At 34.0% G+C, this 17,233-nt stretch overlaps 2 protein-coding genes and 1 non-coding gene across 5 annotated transcripts in view; 1 reads left to right on the forward strand and 2 right to left on the reverse strand.

Moving 5' to 3' along the window:
* The window catches only part of Fstl5 (follistatin-like 5), a 109,255-nt gene extending 101,601 nt beyond the window's left edge, over window positions 1-7,654 (forward strand). For both annotated transcript variants that reach the window (XM_029315061.2, XM_029315062.2), the window contains exons 8-17: window positions 622-782; window positions 1,159-1,282; window positions 1,596-1,889; window positions 2,604-2,725; window positions 2,811-2,948; window positions 3,022-3,237; window positions 3,915-4,065; window positions 4,168-4,368; window positions 4,483-4,629; window positions 4,995-7,654. In XM_029315061.2, the coding sequence (XP_029170894.1) occupies window positions 622-782; window positions 1,159-1,282; window positions 1,596-1,889; window positions 2,604-2,725; window positions 2,811-2,948; window positions 3,022-3,237; window positions 3,915-4,065; window positions 4,168-4,368; window positions 4,483-4,629; window positions 4,995-5,224 (1,784 nt within the window). In that variant the 3' untranslated portion in view covers window positions 5,225-7,654. The remainder of the gene's footprint in view (window positions 1-621; window positions 783-1,158; window positions 1,283-1,595; window positions 1,890-2,603; window positions 2,726-2,810; window positions 2,949-3,021; window positions 3,238-3,914; window positions 4,066-4,167; window positions 4,369-4,482; window positions 4,630-4,994) is intronic.
* Window positions 7,655-16,678, reverse strand: LOC114940291 (uncharacterized). Of its 2 annotated transcripts, none has more exons than XM_029314884.2 (13): window positions 16,511-16,678; window positions 15,273-15,507; window positions 14,987-15,186; window positions 14,608-14,885; window positions 14,264-14,525; window positions 13,446-14,179; window positions 12,807-13,079; window positions 11,786-12,040; window positions 10,233-10,541; window positions 9,691-9,908; window positions 9,085-9,201; window positions 8,860-8,978; window positions 7,655-8,587 (listed from the first exon to the last, which is right to left on the reverse strand). In XM_029314884.2, the coding sequence occupies exons 2-13, from the start codon at window positions 15,479-15,481 to the stop codon at window positions 8,415-8,417; spliced, it is 3,147 nt and encodes a 1,048-aa protein (XP_029170717.1). In that variant the 5' UTR covers window positions 15,482-15,507; window positions 16,511-16,678; the 3' UTR covers window positions 7,655-8,414. The 2 variants fall into 2 exon arrangements, with proteins under 2 accessions (XP_029170717.1, XP_029170713.1); XM_029314880.2 differs by having other exon boundaries at window positions 14,608-14,888.
* On the reverse strand, window positions 10,680-10,989 carry LOC146723928 (Nuclear RNase P). The gene has a single exon (XR_014924308.1).
* Window positions 16,679-17,233: the final 555 nt, after the last annotated feature.

The following is a 17,233-nucleotide window of genomic DNA, read 5'->3' on the forward strand; positions in this document are numbered from 1 at the left end:
ATGTGTCAAACCATCATGTGTTACAGAATAATCTTATCCTCGCGGTTAGTTCGGTTTGACGTAGCGATTAATCATCGGCAAGTAATTTTCTTATGCTAATCCGCGTTATAATGGTCTTCCCGGGGGCGCCTATTGTCCATGGACAATAGCATCACCGTAAATTGTCAGACTACACGCGCGAGTGCCATTGCGCACATGTATATGTATATATGTATATATAAACGCGGCCGCGAGGAATTATTATGCAAAGTTTGTGCAACGGGGCGCATCGCCGCGAATACGATTCAATTTAACCCAAATACAACAAACGTGTGTATATACATATATATATACATATATATGTATATATATATATATATATATATATGTACATATATATGTATTAAATAGTGTGCATATGAGTATATATATATATATATATACATATATATATATATATATATATGTATATATGTATATATATATGGCATATATATATATATATATGTACATATATATATATAATATATATATATATATATATATGTACATATATATATATATATATATATATGTACGCATAAGATAATAATATATATATATATACCTTACGCGAAGACGTATTCTCTAATCTGATGACAGGTGTATCAGTGGTGTCGTTGGACAAATCCCTCGAGGTGAATCACATATCCGCGCGAGTCGGAGACAACGTGGAGATTAAGTGCGACGTCACCGGAACACCACCCCCGCCCCTCGTCTGGCGACGTTACGGAACGGATGTGGAGACCCTTAGCGAGTCGGAGGTATTCCCGCTCGAATGACAATTCGATCCTTCGGGATGTATATCGATTTGGGAGATTGCTATTCATATCAGATGGAACATAATCTATTTATTTAAATAAGAGAAATAAGATAATATATTTATTTATTTAAATAACAATATATATATATATATATATATATTTAAATAAAAAAATTATATATGTATTTTTAAATAAGGATAAGAATTTTATGGATATTTAAATAAAAATATATATATTTTCTTAATTTAATAAATAATTTTTTGGTGGAGATATTTTTCTCTTTTTTAAGAATAAAATCAAGAGATAGCAAATCGTTATTATTTCTTAAATGAAAGAATTGTATATAATTACGAATACTATGAAAAAAACTTTGCAGATTCGCGTTTTCAACGACGGTAGTCTATATCTAACCAACGTGCAGTTGGAGCATGCTGGTAATTACACATGTCACGCTCTCAGAAATCAAGATGTGGTGCAAACTCATATGCTCACTATTTACAGTAAGTTTTTCCGAAAGAATAAAAAGTATAATATAAAATATATAGAGATATAGATTTTAAATCATTTTAGCTGATAAACTATATAAGTAATTTCCCATGTTATCTTACTTCAGTTAAGTTTTAAAAAGTTTATATTTTCGCTGCTCTTTTCTTTGCCATTCCTTTTATTACTCACACAGAAGAAGAATGTTCACTTTCTAGATCATATAATCAAAATTAATTAATGAAAGAAAAAAATTAAAGAAATTATCATTTTTTCTTATTTGAAACGAGTGAGAAAAATACATCTCTCTTTCTTCCTTCCCTATCTCAGCCGTACCCGAGGTCAAGGTGACACCGCAGTTCCAATCCAAGAGACCGAAAGGAGCCGCGAAGATGAAGTGTCACGTGGTAGGCGAGCCTCTCCCACGAGTACGATGGCTGAAGAACGACAAACCCCTGAGCGAGGATCGACCGGACAAGTACGAGGTGATTGGAAACGGTACCAAGTTGCTGGTCAGGAAGGTCGATTACGCGGACACCGGTGCGTACATGTGCGAAGCAACCAGCGCCGGAGGACTTACGAGGGACATCAGCAGCCTAGTGATTCAGGAGCAACCTACACCAAGTGAGTGAAGAATTAGTCTTGCTCCGATAGAAACCCAAGATGTTAATTCAGATTATTTTAAACCCTAATAGCACAACATATCCGAAAGATATTCAGAGAACATTTGAACACATCCTCAGGATGTTCTCTGAACGTCTTCGGGATATGTGTGCTGTTAGATTATCTAGATAAATTCGAATTATCTTAGATAAATTATCTAGGAAATTATCTAGATAAAAATCAGATGAAGATATGTAAATTTATCTTACATAAGATGATGATTTTGAATTTAAATATATCTAAATAAAGATGAAATTATATAGCGATTCATCGAGATAACTTCCAGATATTATTTTTACGATCGCTTATGTAAACACAGTTATAAAATAAATATAAAAATATATTCATACTTTTATGTACAAGTTTTTATTGTTATTGTTTAAATATTTTTACGTACTATGACTCTAAACTGCAAATTATCTGACTATTATTCTAGATAATTTAGAAAAGATACCACTTTTTTCATTTAAGATGCAGATATAAATAATATATATTTTTATTATCCATATAAAGATAAGATGACGTCCAAATTTCATCTAGATAATCATCTATATAATTTTATTTAGATGAACAACAAACACTGTCAATAATTAAATCACCATCATTCTTAATACAATGTATCATCGATTATCATTCTAATCTATCTTCTATTTAATCGAGATGTGGAATTTACAGTTGCAACGGAAGAGGAGCGCAGATTCTTCTCCTTTCACGAATGGGGTATCTTGGTGTACGAACCATCTACGTGTCACGCCTTGCACGAGATTCGATCCACGGACATCATACCTGGAACTCAGGTACAAAATCACCCTTGTTTTTTTTTTTTTTTAACATCTTTTATTTTTCGTTCCACGTCGCACATTGATCCTTGTCTTTTTACAGGAATACGTCTGCGGGCCGAAACATTTCGCCTGTTCCTGGGGACGTGCCATAAACGTCGTAAATAGATACGTATACGTTAGCCAACCGGAGAAGAATCGCGTGCTTGTAATTAGCGAGGCGCAGATGATGATAATTGATGTACGTAATATTCCCATTTCATCATCAATCACGTCGCAGATCATGAAATTAATTTCAATGTGATATCACACAGGTTGTCACTACGGACAAAAATCCCGTGGATCTGCTGTACGTGCAGAATCTCGATTACGTCTGGGTATTGAACTGGAGGAGCGAGGTAGATGTTGGCGTCAAAACCGTACAAATAATCAAGGAAGCTGCTCAACGAAAGAAGCACCATACAGTGCGACCGGAACCCATCGACACGCAATTCGACCTCGTGAAGGGCCTATATATTCCACAGCAGCGAGTATGTTTACTCTCTCACCTATTTTCAATATTATATAATTCAATAATATACATCTATAAATAATTGCGACAAATTTGAGATAAAATCAAATTGAATACTTAAAACGTCGCTAGTGGTATTTAAAATAGGAACGATATATTTAATTCGACCCAAACTAGCCAAGAAATTTTTGTTTTATTTCCATTTTCCTGGTGGAAATAAAATAAAAATTTCTTAGCTAGTTTGGGTCGAATTAAATATATCGTTCCTAAATTTTAGATAATTCTTTATCGACAATTTAAGGGGTTTTTTATATAAACATATACTCTTATATCCCTCCCTGAGGAGGAAAAATTAAGTTTTTATTTTTTTTTCTCAAAATTCCGGACAAATAAAAAAAACGAAACGGAAAATATCCACCAAGTTTCATTTTTTTAATTTGTCTGAAAATAAAAACTTAATTTTTACTCCTCAGAGAGGAACGTATGTTTATAAGAAACCCCCCTTAATTTTCGATAAAGAATCATTTCCTAAAATTGTTCACACTTATTTAAATACCCTGTATATATAGATATATTATATAGACTATACAAAGATTTAAAATCGTCTTAAATAAATCTTTCTCATCAATAATTGATTAATTTTGATTATATCATATATACTAATTTTTTTATAATAATAACTCTTGTTTTTCATAGGATACGAAACATACATTCAAGTACGGTTACGTGACCCACACGGGTCAACATGGGATGTACAAACTCGATCTGGCCAACATGAGATATACTCGTACCGTGAACTTAGCTAACTACAATTGTGTGCCAAGAAACGTGGAATTTTCGGATCTCTGTACGCAATATAATATTTTTTATTTTATACTCTTCGAGATTTTTTTCTTCGCATTTCGCTCATCTGATTCGACTTGAATTTAACGATTCGTCTCATTTCCAGATGGTTTCGTCATATTAGGATGCGAAGAACCGATCACCAGTCGACCGACTGGTCAAATATTGTTGGACTACCTTACTGATAGCGTTTTGGCCCATAAACCGAACATCCTGGGGAAACCAGCAATCTCCCCCGATTCCAGATACCTGGTTACTCTCGATAAACAGGACACCGGAGTCACTCTTGTAGTGCAAGAGATATTGCGTAATATATTTTTCGTATATTTTTTTCTCTGCGCTTATCAAATATAAAAAAGATATACAAAATGTAAAAAAAAAAAAGATATTAAAAAAATTTAATTATCTATATTTTTTTCAGCAAACGGACTAAAATTCGCATTCGATGTAAAAACGACTTTAAATATCAGCGATATCGCTTTTTATCCATCGCAGACGACGCATAGTTACGATATATACGCCTCGTCGATAGACAAAGAAGACATTCTCTTCCTAGATTTGACTACTGGTGAGCTAATCTTCGATTTTGTTCGAAAACGTTTAACCCTTTTGTCAATGAACAGGGTATCCAGATAAAAGCAACTTCAAATATTAAAACTATATCAAAACTTTTGTCAAAACAAAATACTTTGTATAAAAAAAATAGTGAGAAAGAATATTCAATGCTATAAAAATTCAGCAGTTATAAAAAAAATTGTCGCAGTACATGTAAAAAAAATACGCGAAATTGGTACCCATAGATTGACAGGATTAAATTGTTTTTCATTTTTTCCTAAAAAATGAGACAAGTACGAAACTATATTCATCCTCTGGTCATCCACCTCCTTCATAAATTGATTAAACAGAAACTGATACACGCGCATGACTTTACAGGCAAAGTGGAAATGATAACAGGTGTGGGAAAGGCAACACCACCGCACCTCACGAAATGGGGTAATCCGAATAGACCGATAATACAAAGCGGTATATTTGGTCGATATATGGTAAGCCCGTCCAACCAGGCGCTCTTTGTTCTAAACGGAGAGACCCGCACGGTGAATTGCGAGATTGGTGGCCTTATACATCCCGGCGCGATTGTTTGGTTTACTGTTTCGCTGCGTTAACGAACGTAGCTACGCGACGACGACAATACGAGAACGTACGTATATAAATTGAACATAGGAATCCGAGCGGGTACCAAAGCCAGTATCGAGACACTTTAGATGAAATTTAAGAGATATAACGTTAGAGATCAACGGTATAGTGCCTTCATCTTCCCTAAGTAATGCTTTTCCTAAATGGACATATATAACGCGCATATTCATTTCTGCATTGCGATTATATCGTACTTGAAAAAAAAATAGCAACACTATTTCGAAACGTTGTGTGGAAAGATAATGTAGCGGATTCATTAAAATATTATATTGTATTTATATAATTATATTTTTTAATTTATATGTTGTATTATATATATTTTCACACACACATTTTTAATTAATAAATCAATTAATAAATGTGTACTCGAGTAACTCATACTGTATAATTTATGTAATTGTAATTAGTGTATTAAATTATATAAATATTAATTAAAGTAAAAATTTGAAAATAATTGGATAGAAAATAATAATTTAAAATTGTTTCAACCAATCATTAAATTTTCGAAGAATTAAAATTTAAGTTTGCAGAAGAAAAATTTCTATTAATATATGTGCGCGCGCGAGTTTCTCTTTTATATTATCACGTAAAATAATCCGAGTAAATTAATTAATGAAAATTGTGCATCGCGTTATTATTCGAGTGAAATAAATTTCATCTGTAAGATAATTCTCATTTGTAGAAAATTTTTTATGATAATTGATAAAATTAAAATATATTGTTCTCAAAACATATCAAATAAAATTGTCAAATTAAACATTACGAATATAGTTGCTGTTTCTTTAATTTACAAGCAATTCTAATGCACACGAATAATCTAAATCAGATATCGAAATCGATATATTTTCAGTAAAGATTTCGAATTTCAAGACTGCAAATGCCTGAAAAAATTCTTTATATTCGATTAAAAAGCGACGATTAATGTATTTTCTCCGCATATCTCTGTCGCATCAAAATTTGAAACTTTTTCGATCTCTGATTTAAATACGAGATACATTCGTTCTGAAAATATTTATTTGGAGAAGATGAAAGCATTACACGTGTCATAAAATTGAGTGTGTGAGGATAACGAATGATAGGAAACAAACGACGAAGATGGCTATAATAGAAAAATGCGAAACATAATGAAACGAAAAATATATCTAACGTAAATATAACACAAATATAAAAAACTAAACAAGCTACTATATTAAATGTACAGCAAAGTGCGCGTATTGAGTAGAGCAAATAATAAGAATGACCGATTAATAAATACGTACTATTAAAAAATTATTCTTTTTGTAATACGCGCATAATTTTATCCGAATTTTTATTCTATATTCACTTTCTCTTTCAACTTTCTTTAATAACCGCCGCCATATTTCCGCAGGCATATATGTACACAAATTTATATATCTTTATTATTGTTTAGATGAGGCATCATATTAGCACATTAGTTATAGGCCTGCTTTTTGCTGCAAAAAATGCATTGAATAATCGTATGTCGTCTGCTGTACATTACTTTGCGTATAATAAAGAGATTATATGTATGTTATTATATGTATTTCGATAAAATTGTACGATGACTTTAGTATGTCATTTAGTATGCAATTCGTTATAGAAAAAAAGAGATTAAAAGGCCAGGTCTGCTAGATTTATCTTACGATCCGAGAAAATCGCTATAGCGCAACGATAGTACATCCCATTAAAAAAGTTTTTATATGCAAACATGTATAACAATATAAAATTATATAAAAATATATATATATAAAATTCTATATAAGTTATGCATAATTATATATCATTTTTTATAAGTTATTATATAATTATATATAATTTTATGTTAATGTTGATTAGCTAAAATATATACATATATATATATATATATATATATATATATATATGCATATATATACACACACACACACACACACACACACATATATATATACATATAAAATGATATATAATTATACAGAAACTTATAGGACTTAACAGAATTTTATTTTTTTATATTTCTATATAATTTTATATTGTTATATATAATTATATATGAAAATTTTTTACCAGGATGATAGGTCTTTTATACAAAAAAGAAAAAAAGTGTTCGAAAACTTCCCCTCCACCGAATTGGTTTTACAATAAATAAAACTTTGAAAAGCGATTCTGATTGCGTATACACACATATATACATATGATAGTTACAACATAGTATATTAAAACAATTTATATAGCGATCCGCGCGTGAAACATCCGTATTATATATATATATATATATATATATATATATATATATATATATATATATATATATATATAAAATCGATGCTGCGCTAATACAAGCGCATGAACTACGACTAGTATGTGTCTTGTAATAAAATTGCAATATAATTAATTTAATAAATAATCCATAAACGTGATTGCGTTTCATAAAATGTGTTTAATATTCTATCTCGCTTTATAACCCTCCATGTTTTCTCACTTAACGATAACGAAGAAATATCGGATATAAGCGCAACACTTAGCTATTCATGAGCAAAATCCTCTCGTTTCTCCGGCTCACAAATAAAAGGAGGGAGCCGTAATTTAAGTCTGACTTCTTCAAGACGTTCACCTTTAATCACTAATAAATTACGTGTTTAGAATTCTTGAGTTCTACATTTAACCGTCTACTGTACAAATTCAACATACGTTTACAATATATGCAATACAAATATGCTCAATTCTCTCTCTGAATTCTCGTGAAATAGATCAGGCCTAAGCTGCACTAGCGCAGAATATCAAAACCAGCGAGGACAAGTTTTCTCTTCATAATTGCATGAAAGAAACTCACCATAGCAATGGCTATCGATATTTCATTTGATCCAATGCAAACGCAACGCGCAGCGTCATCATCAGAGATACTGTTGCACTTTTAAAATACAAATTCTAGCAGAGGCAGGAGAGAGGGAGATGCAGGGGAAATAGAAGCGCAACGAAATATATAAAGAGAAAAATTGCAAACGTATGAGAAATACACGAGTAAACGTTCGTAATGAAAAACACGTGGAAGAACACAAAATATAAATTCCCCCTTACATTATACTTCATTTATCCTTTTTTTTCGCCACTATCCCCCGATTGTTCCTCCTCCGTCTGATCGACGTGTTCTATCAGCTAACAAGTTAAATATACCACTTGTTATATATTGCACGGTTTCAAGTTGGTCCCTTGTCGACTATAAAACAATATGTACGCGTTGCTAAAATCCTCATCCTGTGGTTTCTGTTTGCTCGTAATCTCGTCATTGTAATAATACCACACATCCGTACGAGGATTCTTCGCATACGCCGTATAATGACCCGCGGAGACGCCTGAAATTTTTTTCGATTATAACCTTTGACATATGAAACGAATATTTTGTTAACTTCATACACCTAAATGCGTAAATTAAATCGATCTTAAAAAACAAAAAATATTTTTAGATTAAAAGATAAAAAACATTTAAAAATCACATCAGATATTTTAAAAGAAATGCGTGTTTAAATTTTTTTTAAATAATTAAACTGCTATAACAATGCTATAGTGTCATTCTGTTATATTCGTTTCATTGTATTAATCGCTTTTAATTTGGGATCTTACATACCTCCAAAGTGGCACACGCAGGCATAGAGATCATAAAGGTGACGTCCCACGCTCAGACCCACCAAAGGGAATGTGACCTTGTCGTCTAGTTTCATACTCGCGCATTCATAAAACACGAATCTACAATCAAGAACAATGTTTGAGTTATCTACTATATAGTAGATATTTTTTTTTAATCTATCGATCTATTTTACAATCATTTTTGTAAACACATAATGAGTCTTACCGTTTAAGATAAACAATGAGGAACTTGGGATATCGATGTACCGTAAGCGTTTTTGTAGCACATTGGTTACATCCACATTTCGGACAAAACCAAGGATTATGTTCGTCTAACGTTTCACTGAAAATATCAAAAGTATGATATATTAAACATGACAAAATATGTACCAATCATATATTTTAATGTATAAAATTATTCTCAATATTGTATATTTTGTACTTAATGACTTTAAGAGAACATTGATTAAATATAAGCGACTTTTCGCTCTATATATTGAAAATATTAACAAAAATATTTTATAGATTTATTAATTTTTTATTTTATTTATTTTTTATTTTATTTATTTTTTATTTATTTAAACATATAATTCTTATTTTTTTACCAAGTGTAATAATTTACATTATTGAGTTTCTAAAAAGCAGATTATGATCAAAGTATTAAGATAATATTTTTATAACAGTTGAATTAACAAAATAATAATATATATAAAATAATGTATGCACGCTATCGTAATTTATTCTATATAAGGCATTGTAATGTATGCCATGAAAAGTCATTAATATAACATTTCGCTTATTCAAAAATGCCTAAAATAGTCACAGTAGTTACCTCTGACTAAATGCTTGAAGGCAATCGTAAAGAGATAGTGGATGATGCGGCCGTTGTTTACTGACACTAACGTGATCAACGGGAGGCAAGATCTTAGGAACATATTCGGTATAACGAACCGCAAGCGTATCACCGTTTTGTAATGCGACCATTCCCGTCTCAGGTACACTACATCCTGTACAATGCGCAGTGTACATACATCGTGAACAATGATGACCCTGCAAGCAATGTTTGTCTTTCTTAATTAATTCGATATAGCAATATGTTTAATAATTTAATATACAATATGTTTTAATAATTTAGATTTACACTATAGATTTTTACGTAAAATATTTAAATATCAACCATGTGTCACTATCTGTCATTTTGAAATTTGCTATTTAATCATTTTATTGATATATTTTTCGTATTTCGAATATAATGAATTCAATTCTAATTTATATAATCCATTAATTACCTTATTGATATAAACAAATATTTTTTTTTAATTTGTACTTTAAAGAAAAATGAAGTACATTTCATACAAGATGAAGATATCTCACCTGTCCATCGACGAAATGAATTGTGTAACATCCTTCGTGCGGCACGTTCTTTTTGACGATATCGTATAGATCTCGTGCGTTCACCCTCGACGGGAGTCGTATCAGGTGGGGATAACCGAAGAGCTTCGTACTTTTGCGATTGTTCGTCGTCTCATTCGTCGTGTCGTGCCTCAACACTAAAGGTACATTCAAAATACGTACGATAGGTCTCGGCCGGCCCGTTTGATCTATCTTCGTAAATGACGAGGCTGTCATATACGCGGAACACATCGGACACGTTTGAGGCTCCGAATGATTCTTGAAGTAATTCTGTCGAGTATATAATACAATAAGTATATAAGTTTAAAAATGGCTTTGATTCGATGCAATTGTAAAAACTTTTATTTTCACTAAAACTATAGACACTACAATAAATAAAATATAAAATAAAACCCCTCAGTTTGCGACAGCAAGATATTAGTCTGAATTGAGTTACAGATATAAATACCTGGAGTACCAGGTATGAATATCTGCCTAATGGATTATACTGAAAAAGCGGATCATACGAGATTCCAACTTTTCGTTTCCAGTCGCCTCTGCTGTTAAAAAAAGCGTCCCAGGCTTTTGGAAAACGTAAAGCTATTTCTGGTTCTCGTACGTATCATTGCGATACCGCCCGTCTAGAACGTTCAATGATCTTTTCTCAGACCTTCCCGGGACTAAATATAGCAATATATATGCTCCGTTTGTATGTCCCCTCCATTAGATTATGACTGCCACATCTCATCATGGGGGTAATCGCAATCATGACAGAAAAATAATAGTAGATATTATATTTAATTATAATTATAAATCATATGACTATATTTTAATTGAATCAAGAATTATAACAATCCGTGATGATAATAAATAGATATATTAATACAAGTGCATCTCATCATTTAGTTAAATGTATATTTTGATTTTATTATAAAGGATCCCGTATCAAATAAGATTTTGTCTTTCGGTGAAATAGGATATTCATATGTTGTAGCTTATACCTTGTCGAACAAAAAATATAATAGCCTCAAAGCTAAATATTCGATAGTCACTGAGTTACAGTCAGTCAAACAACTCGCAAAGTTCGAGTTTTTCGTGTGACTGGCTGTAAATCAGTAACCATCTATTATTTAGCTTCGAGCTTATAAGTCGAGGTATAAGTTACAACATGTGAGAAAATCAGTTGATTTTACCGAGATTCAAGTTCATCTAGGATATTGTATATAGGTTCAAAAATCCCGTACTAATCATAAAATAAAATTGAATCTTAGTAAGATCAGCTGGTTTTCTCATATATTCTAGCTTATGATTTGCTGAACAAAAAAAATGTAATAGGCTCAAAGCTAAATAATAGACACAGTTAGTAAGACTCAATAATTATCCAATATTTAGTTTTGAGGCTATTACATTTTTCAACAGGACATAAATTACAACATAAAAGAGGGGGAAAAGAGACAATTCCACCAAAAGTCAAAATCCTATATAAATCCTTGGTGCAGGATTCTTTGCTTTTGAACAAGACGATATAGACTTACTTCAATGCAAGGATCGCACACGACGAAGTTACAGCTATTCGTAGTGTGCCTCTTCAAATCGCCATCCAATTCCTCAAGGCAGATCATACATGGCACTTCCTCGCCCGTTATCGTACATTTCTGGCAATCCACCTCCATCGGACGATCCCCGCCGCCATCGGATACTGAAGTGTACGCATCGGGAGGTTCCGTAAGCTCAAAGGCGTATATCGATCGATTCGTATCATTGATGTGTCTCAAGAGTGTATTGTCATCCTTAAATTGAAAACCTTGATGTAGAATCCAACAGAGTGAGTAGATGTTTCCGTCTAAGTACGATAAGCTACGGCAAGCAAGTAATTCTCGATACCTACGGTGCAAGGGGAAAATAATATATAGTAAAAAAGCAAGAACGGTAAAAGACCGACGGCGTGAGCGAAATTATAATAGAGAAAGAGAAGTGTGACGAAAGAGAGAGAGAGAAAGAGAGAAAGAATAAAGAGGAAAAAAATCGGCCGGTTTGTGCGATGAAATGTAGTCCCGTAGCTAAATCTTTCACGCTACGAGAATGTTCTTCCGCAGAGTTTCTTTAGGAGAATGGTATCGGCGATAATCGATTCTATTCGAATATACCACCTTCTTAACTCTCCAAAATTATTTCCTAACAGCGTATATGTATGTCTTGACTCGGATAGAACTCGATTATAAAGCGACAATTAAATCCTAATTTTTTTTTATTCAGGGATCAATTTTTTATTCAGGGATCAATTTTTTATTCAGAATCAATTTTTTTTTTTAGTGTGGTTAACGCTAAATTCCTGTAAAAGATAATAGCAACGCTACTGAAGACCTTTAAAAATCAAATATAATTAAATATAAATTATATTTAATTCGCAATTAACTGTAATTCGCAGACACAATTTTCGTTATATATTTTTAAAATAAATAACTAATGAACTAAAAATGATTATTGATACGAATAAAATTCGAGTTGAAATAAGTTTATACTAAAAATGTAAAAATGTTTTTTTTTCGTACCTACCAGAATCTTCGCTATGTGATACTCCAAAACCTCCGCAAGTGCAATATTCGTGATCGAGATATTCTCCTTGCCAAGCGTTTTTAACAATTCCTCTTTCAATTTACCAATTCGCGACTGTTTGTTTAAGGAAACGACGCACCTCATGGGTTGATCACCATTTGCAGGAACGTATGTAACATTTAACTGTCTCTCCATCGCGTGAGGTAGAGGTACCGATAGATACATAAAAGGTTCATATGTAACGGAGACATGGTTGCAAACCGAGCACACTACCTGTAAATATATTCAAATCATAAATATTCGCAGTGGAATAATTTAAACTAAAAAAAATTTAATAAAATATATATACTAGTATATATTATATATTATAATATATATTATATATTATAATATATATTTAGTATAATATATGATACATAATTGTAACATATAATCTAATATTATATACTATATATATATATTTGGAGAAAACAATTGTAATAGTAATATGAAGCCTACCTCTTATTTTTTCAAGGTAGGATGGAAAATTACTACAACTTAATATAGGAGACTTTTTACAGTAAATACCGATAGTTCACGGTATTTCTCCAACGCGTAGTCTCCCACATAGACGAATGATATCACTCGCGAGATTCTTACCGTGCTCTTAAATTGGCCCTGGAAGGTGTCAACGATGATACTTTTATTGGATCGCAAGTGCTTCACCCAGTGCTTATCCGCCTCGATCTCTTCTTGCGCAGCGATAGCGCCGGTACCATAATTTTGTGGGATCCGCGAGCACTGAGTGTTCTCATTGCCGAGACTGTCGTGCTTGTGATTCTTCTCCTGGTCGTCCAGTCTCATGCGTTTAACGTTACATTTTTCCAGACCGCTGTCGTACTCGATGTCGGAACTGTTGGACGCGTGATCAAGACTACCGTTGACCTTCTGAACATTCACCTCTTTAATACGTTTGATACTGACACTTTTATTATCAAAGTCGTGATTTTCCATAAGATTCGAATTGTCTAGCGGCGTCCTGCGGACATTGTCCTTTGGAAATTTCTGTGAGTCGTAATGGATCTCGTTATTACATTCTTGTTGCGTTACTAAGAAATTAGCATTACTGGTTTTAGCTTCTTTGTGAATATCGTATAAGCCACCGTACTGCGGCACAGTTTTCGACAGTTCGATCAGTGTGTCCAATCTCAAAGATCGCGTCGGAGTGGTTTCATTTGTGCCCTCCTCGTTCACTTTGTTGTGAATAAATGTGTTCGATCTCGCCTCGATAATTTCGTCTGAATCTAGTGTCTCCTCGTCGTCCTCGCCATTTAACGGTGAATCTCTCGGTGAATTTGTGATACTATCGAGCTCTCCAATTGACGAATCGAAGTCTGATAAAATATAGAAAAATAACATTAAAGAGATGCAATATTTCAAGTTTAATATAATTATACATACATCATGTAGTCTCTTACCTCTTGGTGAACCCGCCATAGTTACATTAGGACTATTTGGACATTCTGGTGATAAACATTCGTACATTTCCAAAAGATCTGAATTGGGATTAGCTGTGGCAGTGATAGGAGAAAGGGTCTTTCCATTTGAATTTTCTATAGAGTTAAAAGAATTGGCAGTGGTCGTAGACAATGGAACTTGACAGTTCTTGGCACACTTTGCTGTGTTCATTTGCTCATGGAGGGAATCCAATAGAAGCGCCAAAAATTCTTGACAATCATGCTGTTAAATATATACAACACAATCTTATATCGAATAAGTGATAAATAACCGATTGAATATGAGCAAACCATTACACACTTACCTGCCTATAATCCTTAAATTGTGAATGATAAGCACCTAAAGTCTGTTTAAATTCTGTCGGTCTGAGTACACTGTGTCTTCCAGACCACATTTTCCCGAGGAGTACGCTAAAGTGTGCCATTAATGATCCAGGCGGAGGCAGTTTCTCTCCTCTCTGCTGTAAATCCAAGAAATGTCGTAGGACAGGAGGAGTTGCGGTTAAACACTGTAACCCAGCTGCCATAAAACAGGTATTACCCAAGTTACGAAGACCACACACGCCTGCAGGCAAGATGACTACTTCTGAAAATATATGTATTAAAGAGAGAATAAAAATGTCACTCATATATTATTGGCATATGACATTGTTATATTTCGGATATTACATTACATAAACTCACCCATTGGCGAGTCATCATGAGAATCTCCGGCCTCTGCAAAAAGATTGTTAAGCGCTGGTGTACCAGGTGGCAGAAATGGACCATGTTCTATGCCTGTCCCAGAATCAATAGGATCAGCACCGACATCCGAGAAATCATTTAATCCAGGTGGCGGAGGAAGAGGAATCGCATAATCTGACGTTGAACTGTTTGCTTCAGTCCTGTAAAGATATTTAAAGAAGATTAGATTCGTGGCACAAAGTATCTTAAAATTTAAAAAGAAAATATATTTATAAAATATATTTACCATGTATCTTCAATGCCCATGTTAACTTCAGATGAGAGAGATTTATCTTCTTGCAGCGTTAGAGCTTGATCCAAGGAAGAAGTTAAAGGGCTAAGGCCAGTCGATTCTAATACCTCCGATATCTCTGGGACGTCAGGCAGGTGAAAAATTCCAGATGTTCCAATCATTGAAATATTTTCAACTTCCGAAACATCCACCTTATTGTCCATTCAGATAGCAAGACACAGCGCACAATCTGCAACAAGAATGAATTACTATATTAAACCTTGATCCGCTCCTAAATGAAGCTATTTCATTATCACAAAAATATAGATTATTATTTGTATCAAGTATATTATTTCCATATAATAAAATTATATTATTTGAATGTTACATATATATATATATACACATATATTATTTGAATTTATATTTATATTTGAATATCACGAAAACGTTGTTCAGTGGATATAAATATATGTACACTAATAATTCTTTCAGGTGAAGGAAAAAAATAACTTCAATAATTGTAATCGATTACATTATGCAATTGTAATAGGAGCAATTTATATTTTTCGCAGACTCACGCTAATTAATGGTTCGATGGTGGATACGTCTAATAAAAGCGGAACAAAGAAGATATAATAAGAACTCATCGTTATAAGAGCGGGAAGAATATTAGCATTCTAACGGGAGTTTACCGCTCTTATTACCGATATACCAGAATTATTTGCGATCGAATCACATCACAATCTAACCTAATCATTAATTACAAGCACAATTCCGTGGATCGCGTCTCGCGCGAAAAAGATTGAAAAAACAAGGGAGAAGGAACAATTTGCAAACACGCGGTCTCGACCTTCACGTCCTAACCTGACACTCATCGGATCGAAAAACACGCAGAAGGTCGCGTTTCCTCGTCGAGGCACCACGAGGTCTTCTTCGGGATCCCGAGCGAGCGCGAAGACACGCGGGCGAAATCGGCGAATTCGTTCAATATGGAAAAGAGAGCGAGGGAGAGATTCTCGAAAGTACGAACGGGCGCGCGAGTAGGGAGCGAGAGCGAGCAAGAGAGAAAGAGAAAGAAAGAGAGAGATAGAAAGAGAGAGGCGAGAGCTCCTTCTTTCGCGTCGTGACAACGCACTATCGCGCGCGCACGAGGACGCCGATGACGGCGTCGCGGAGTCGATCGAGACGACGGTTCCGCGGCGCGTCGAGAGAGTTCCGAAAATCGGGCGAGAGACCCGGGGTTTACTCACTTACACCTGAAGAAAGCGAGACACCCGCACCCTCCGTGAGACGTCTACACCGCCATTGCAGCGCGCAGCGTGAAACGCGCAGGACGTAGACCCGTCTACGGTGCCTCGGGAAATGGAAGTGTTTTTGAATCCCCTCGATCCGGTCGGCGCAACGCTGCCGAAACAATCATGGCGACCTCGCTTGACGACAAACGGTATATGCGCGCGCGGCAGGGAGGCGTGTGCGCACGCGCGCGCGCCTGCGCCGAAACTGTGAACGAGGGAGAGAGGAGACTGCCTGGAGAACGCGCGCCGCGTCCGATTGGCTGCGCCATATTGGTACTACCTGCGTTCCCACCAATGACGTTTCGCGCGCGTACTTTGGGGTTCGATTGGTTTTTGCGTGAGTTGCATTCCTCTCGATTGTTTCTTTCTATACTTTGTGATATAAATAATCGAAAATACAATATAAATGGAGATTATTTTTACAATATATGATACGAGCACGATTTTTTTATTATCGAGTTGATTGTATCCTTCCAATTTTCAAGCGAACAATATGCTCGATAATTTCGAAAATTTGTTAAATCATTTCTGGAATTTCTTCTTTAAATATAGAAAATTTCGGAGTTATTGCACGTATATATATCATTCAATGCGTGACTTTTTATGTAAATATAACCCACATATTTTATAATCCGCATTTGTGATTTACACATTATATACATGTGGCGTAATTATAAA

Source organism: Nylanderia fulva, unplaced genomic scaffold, assembly GCF_048542155.1.
Source record: "Nylanderia fulva isolate GAGA-0341 unplaced genomic scaffold, ASM4854215v1 Scaffold16, whole genome shotgun sequence".
NCBI classification, from domain to species: domain Eukaryota; kingdom Metazoa; phylum Arthropoda; class Insecta; order Hymenoptera; family Formicidae; genus Nylanderia; species Nylanderia fulva.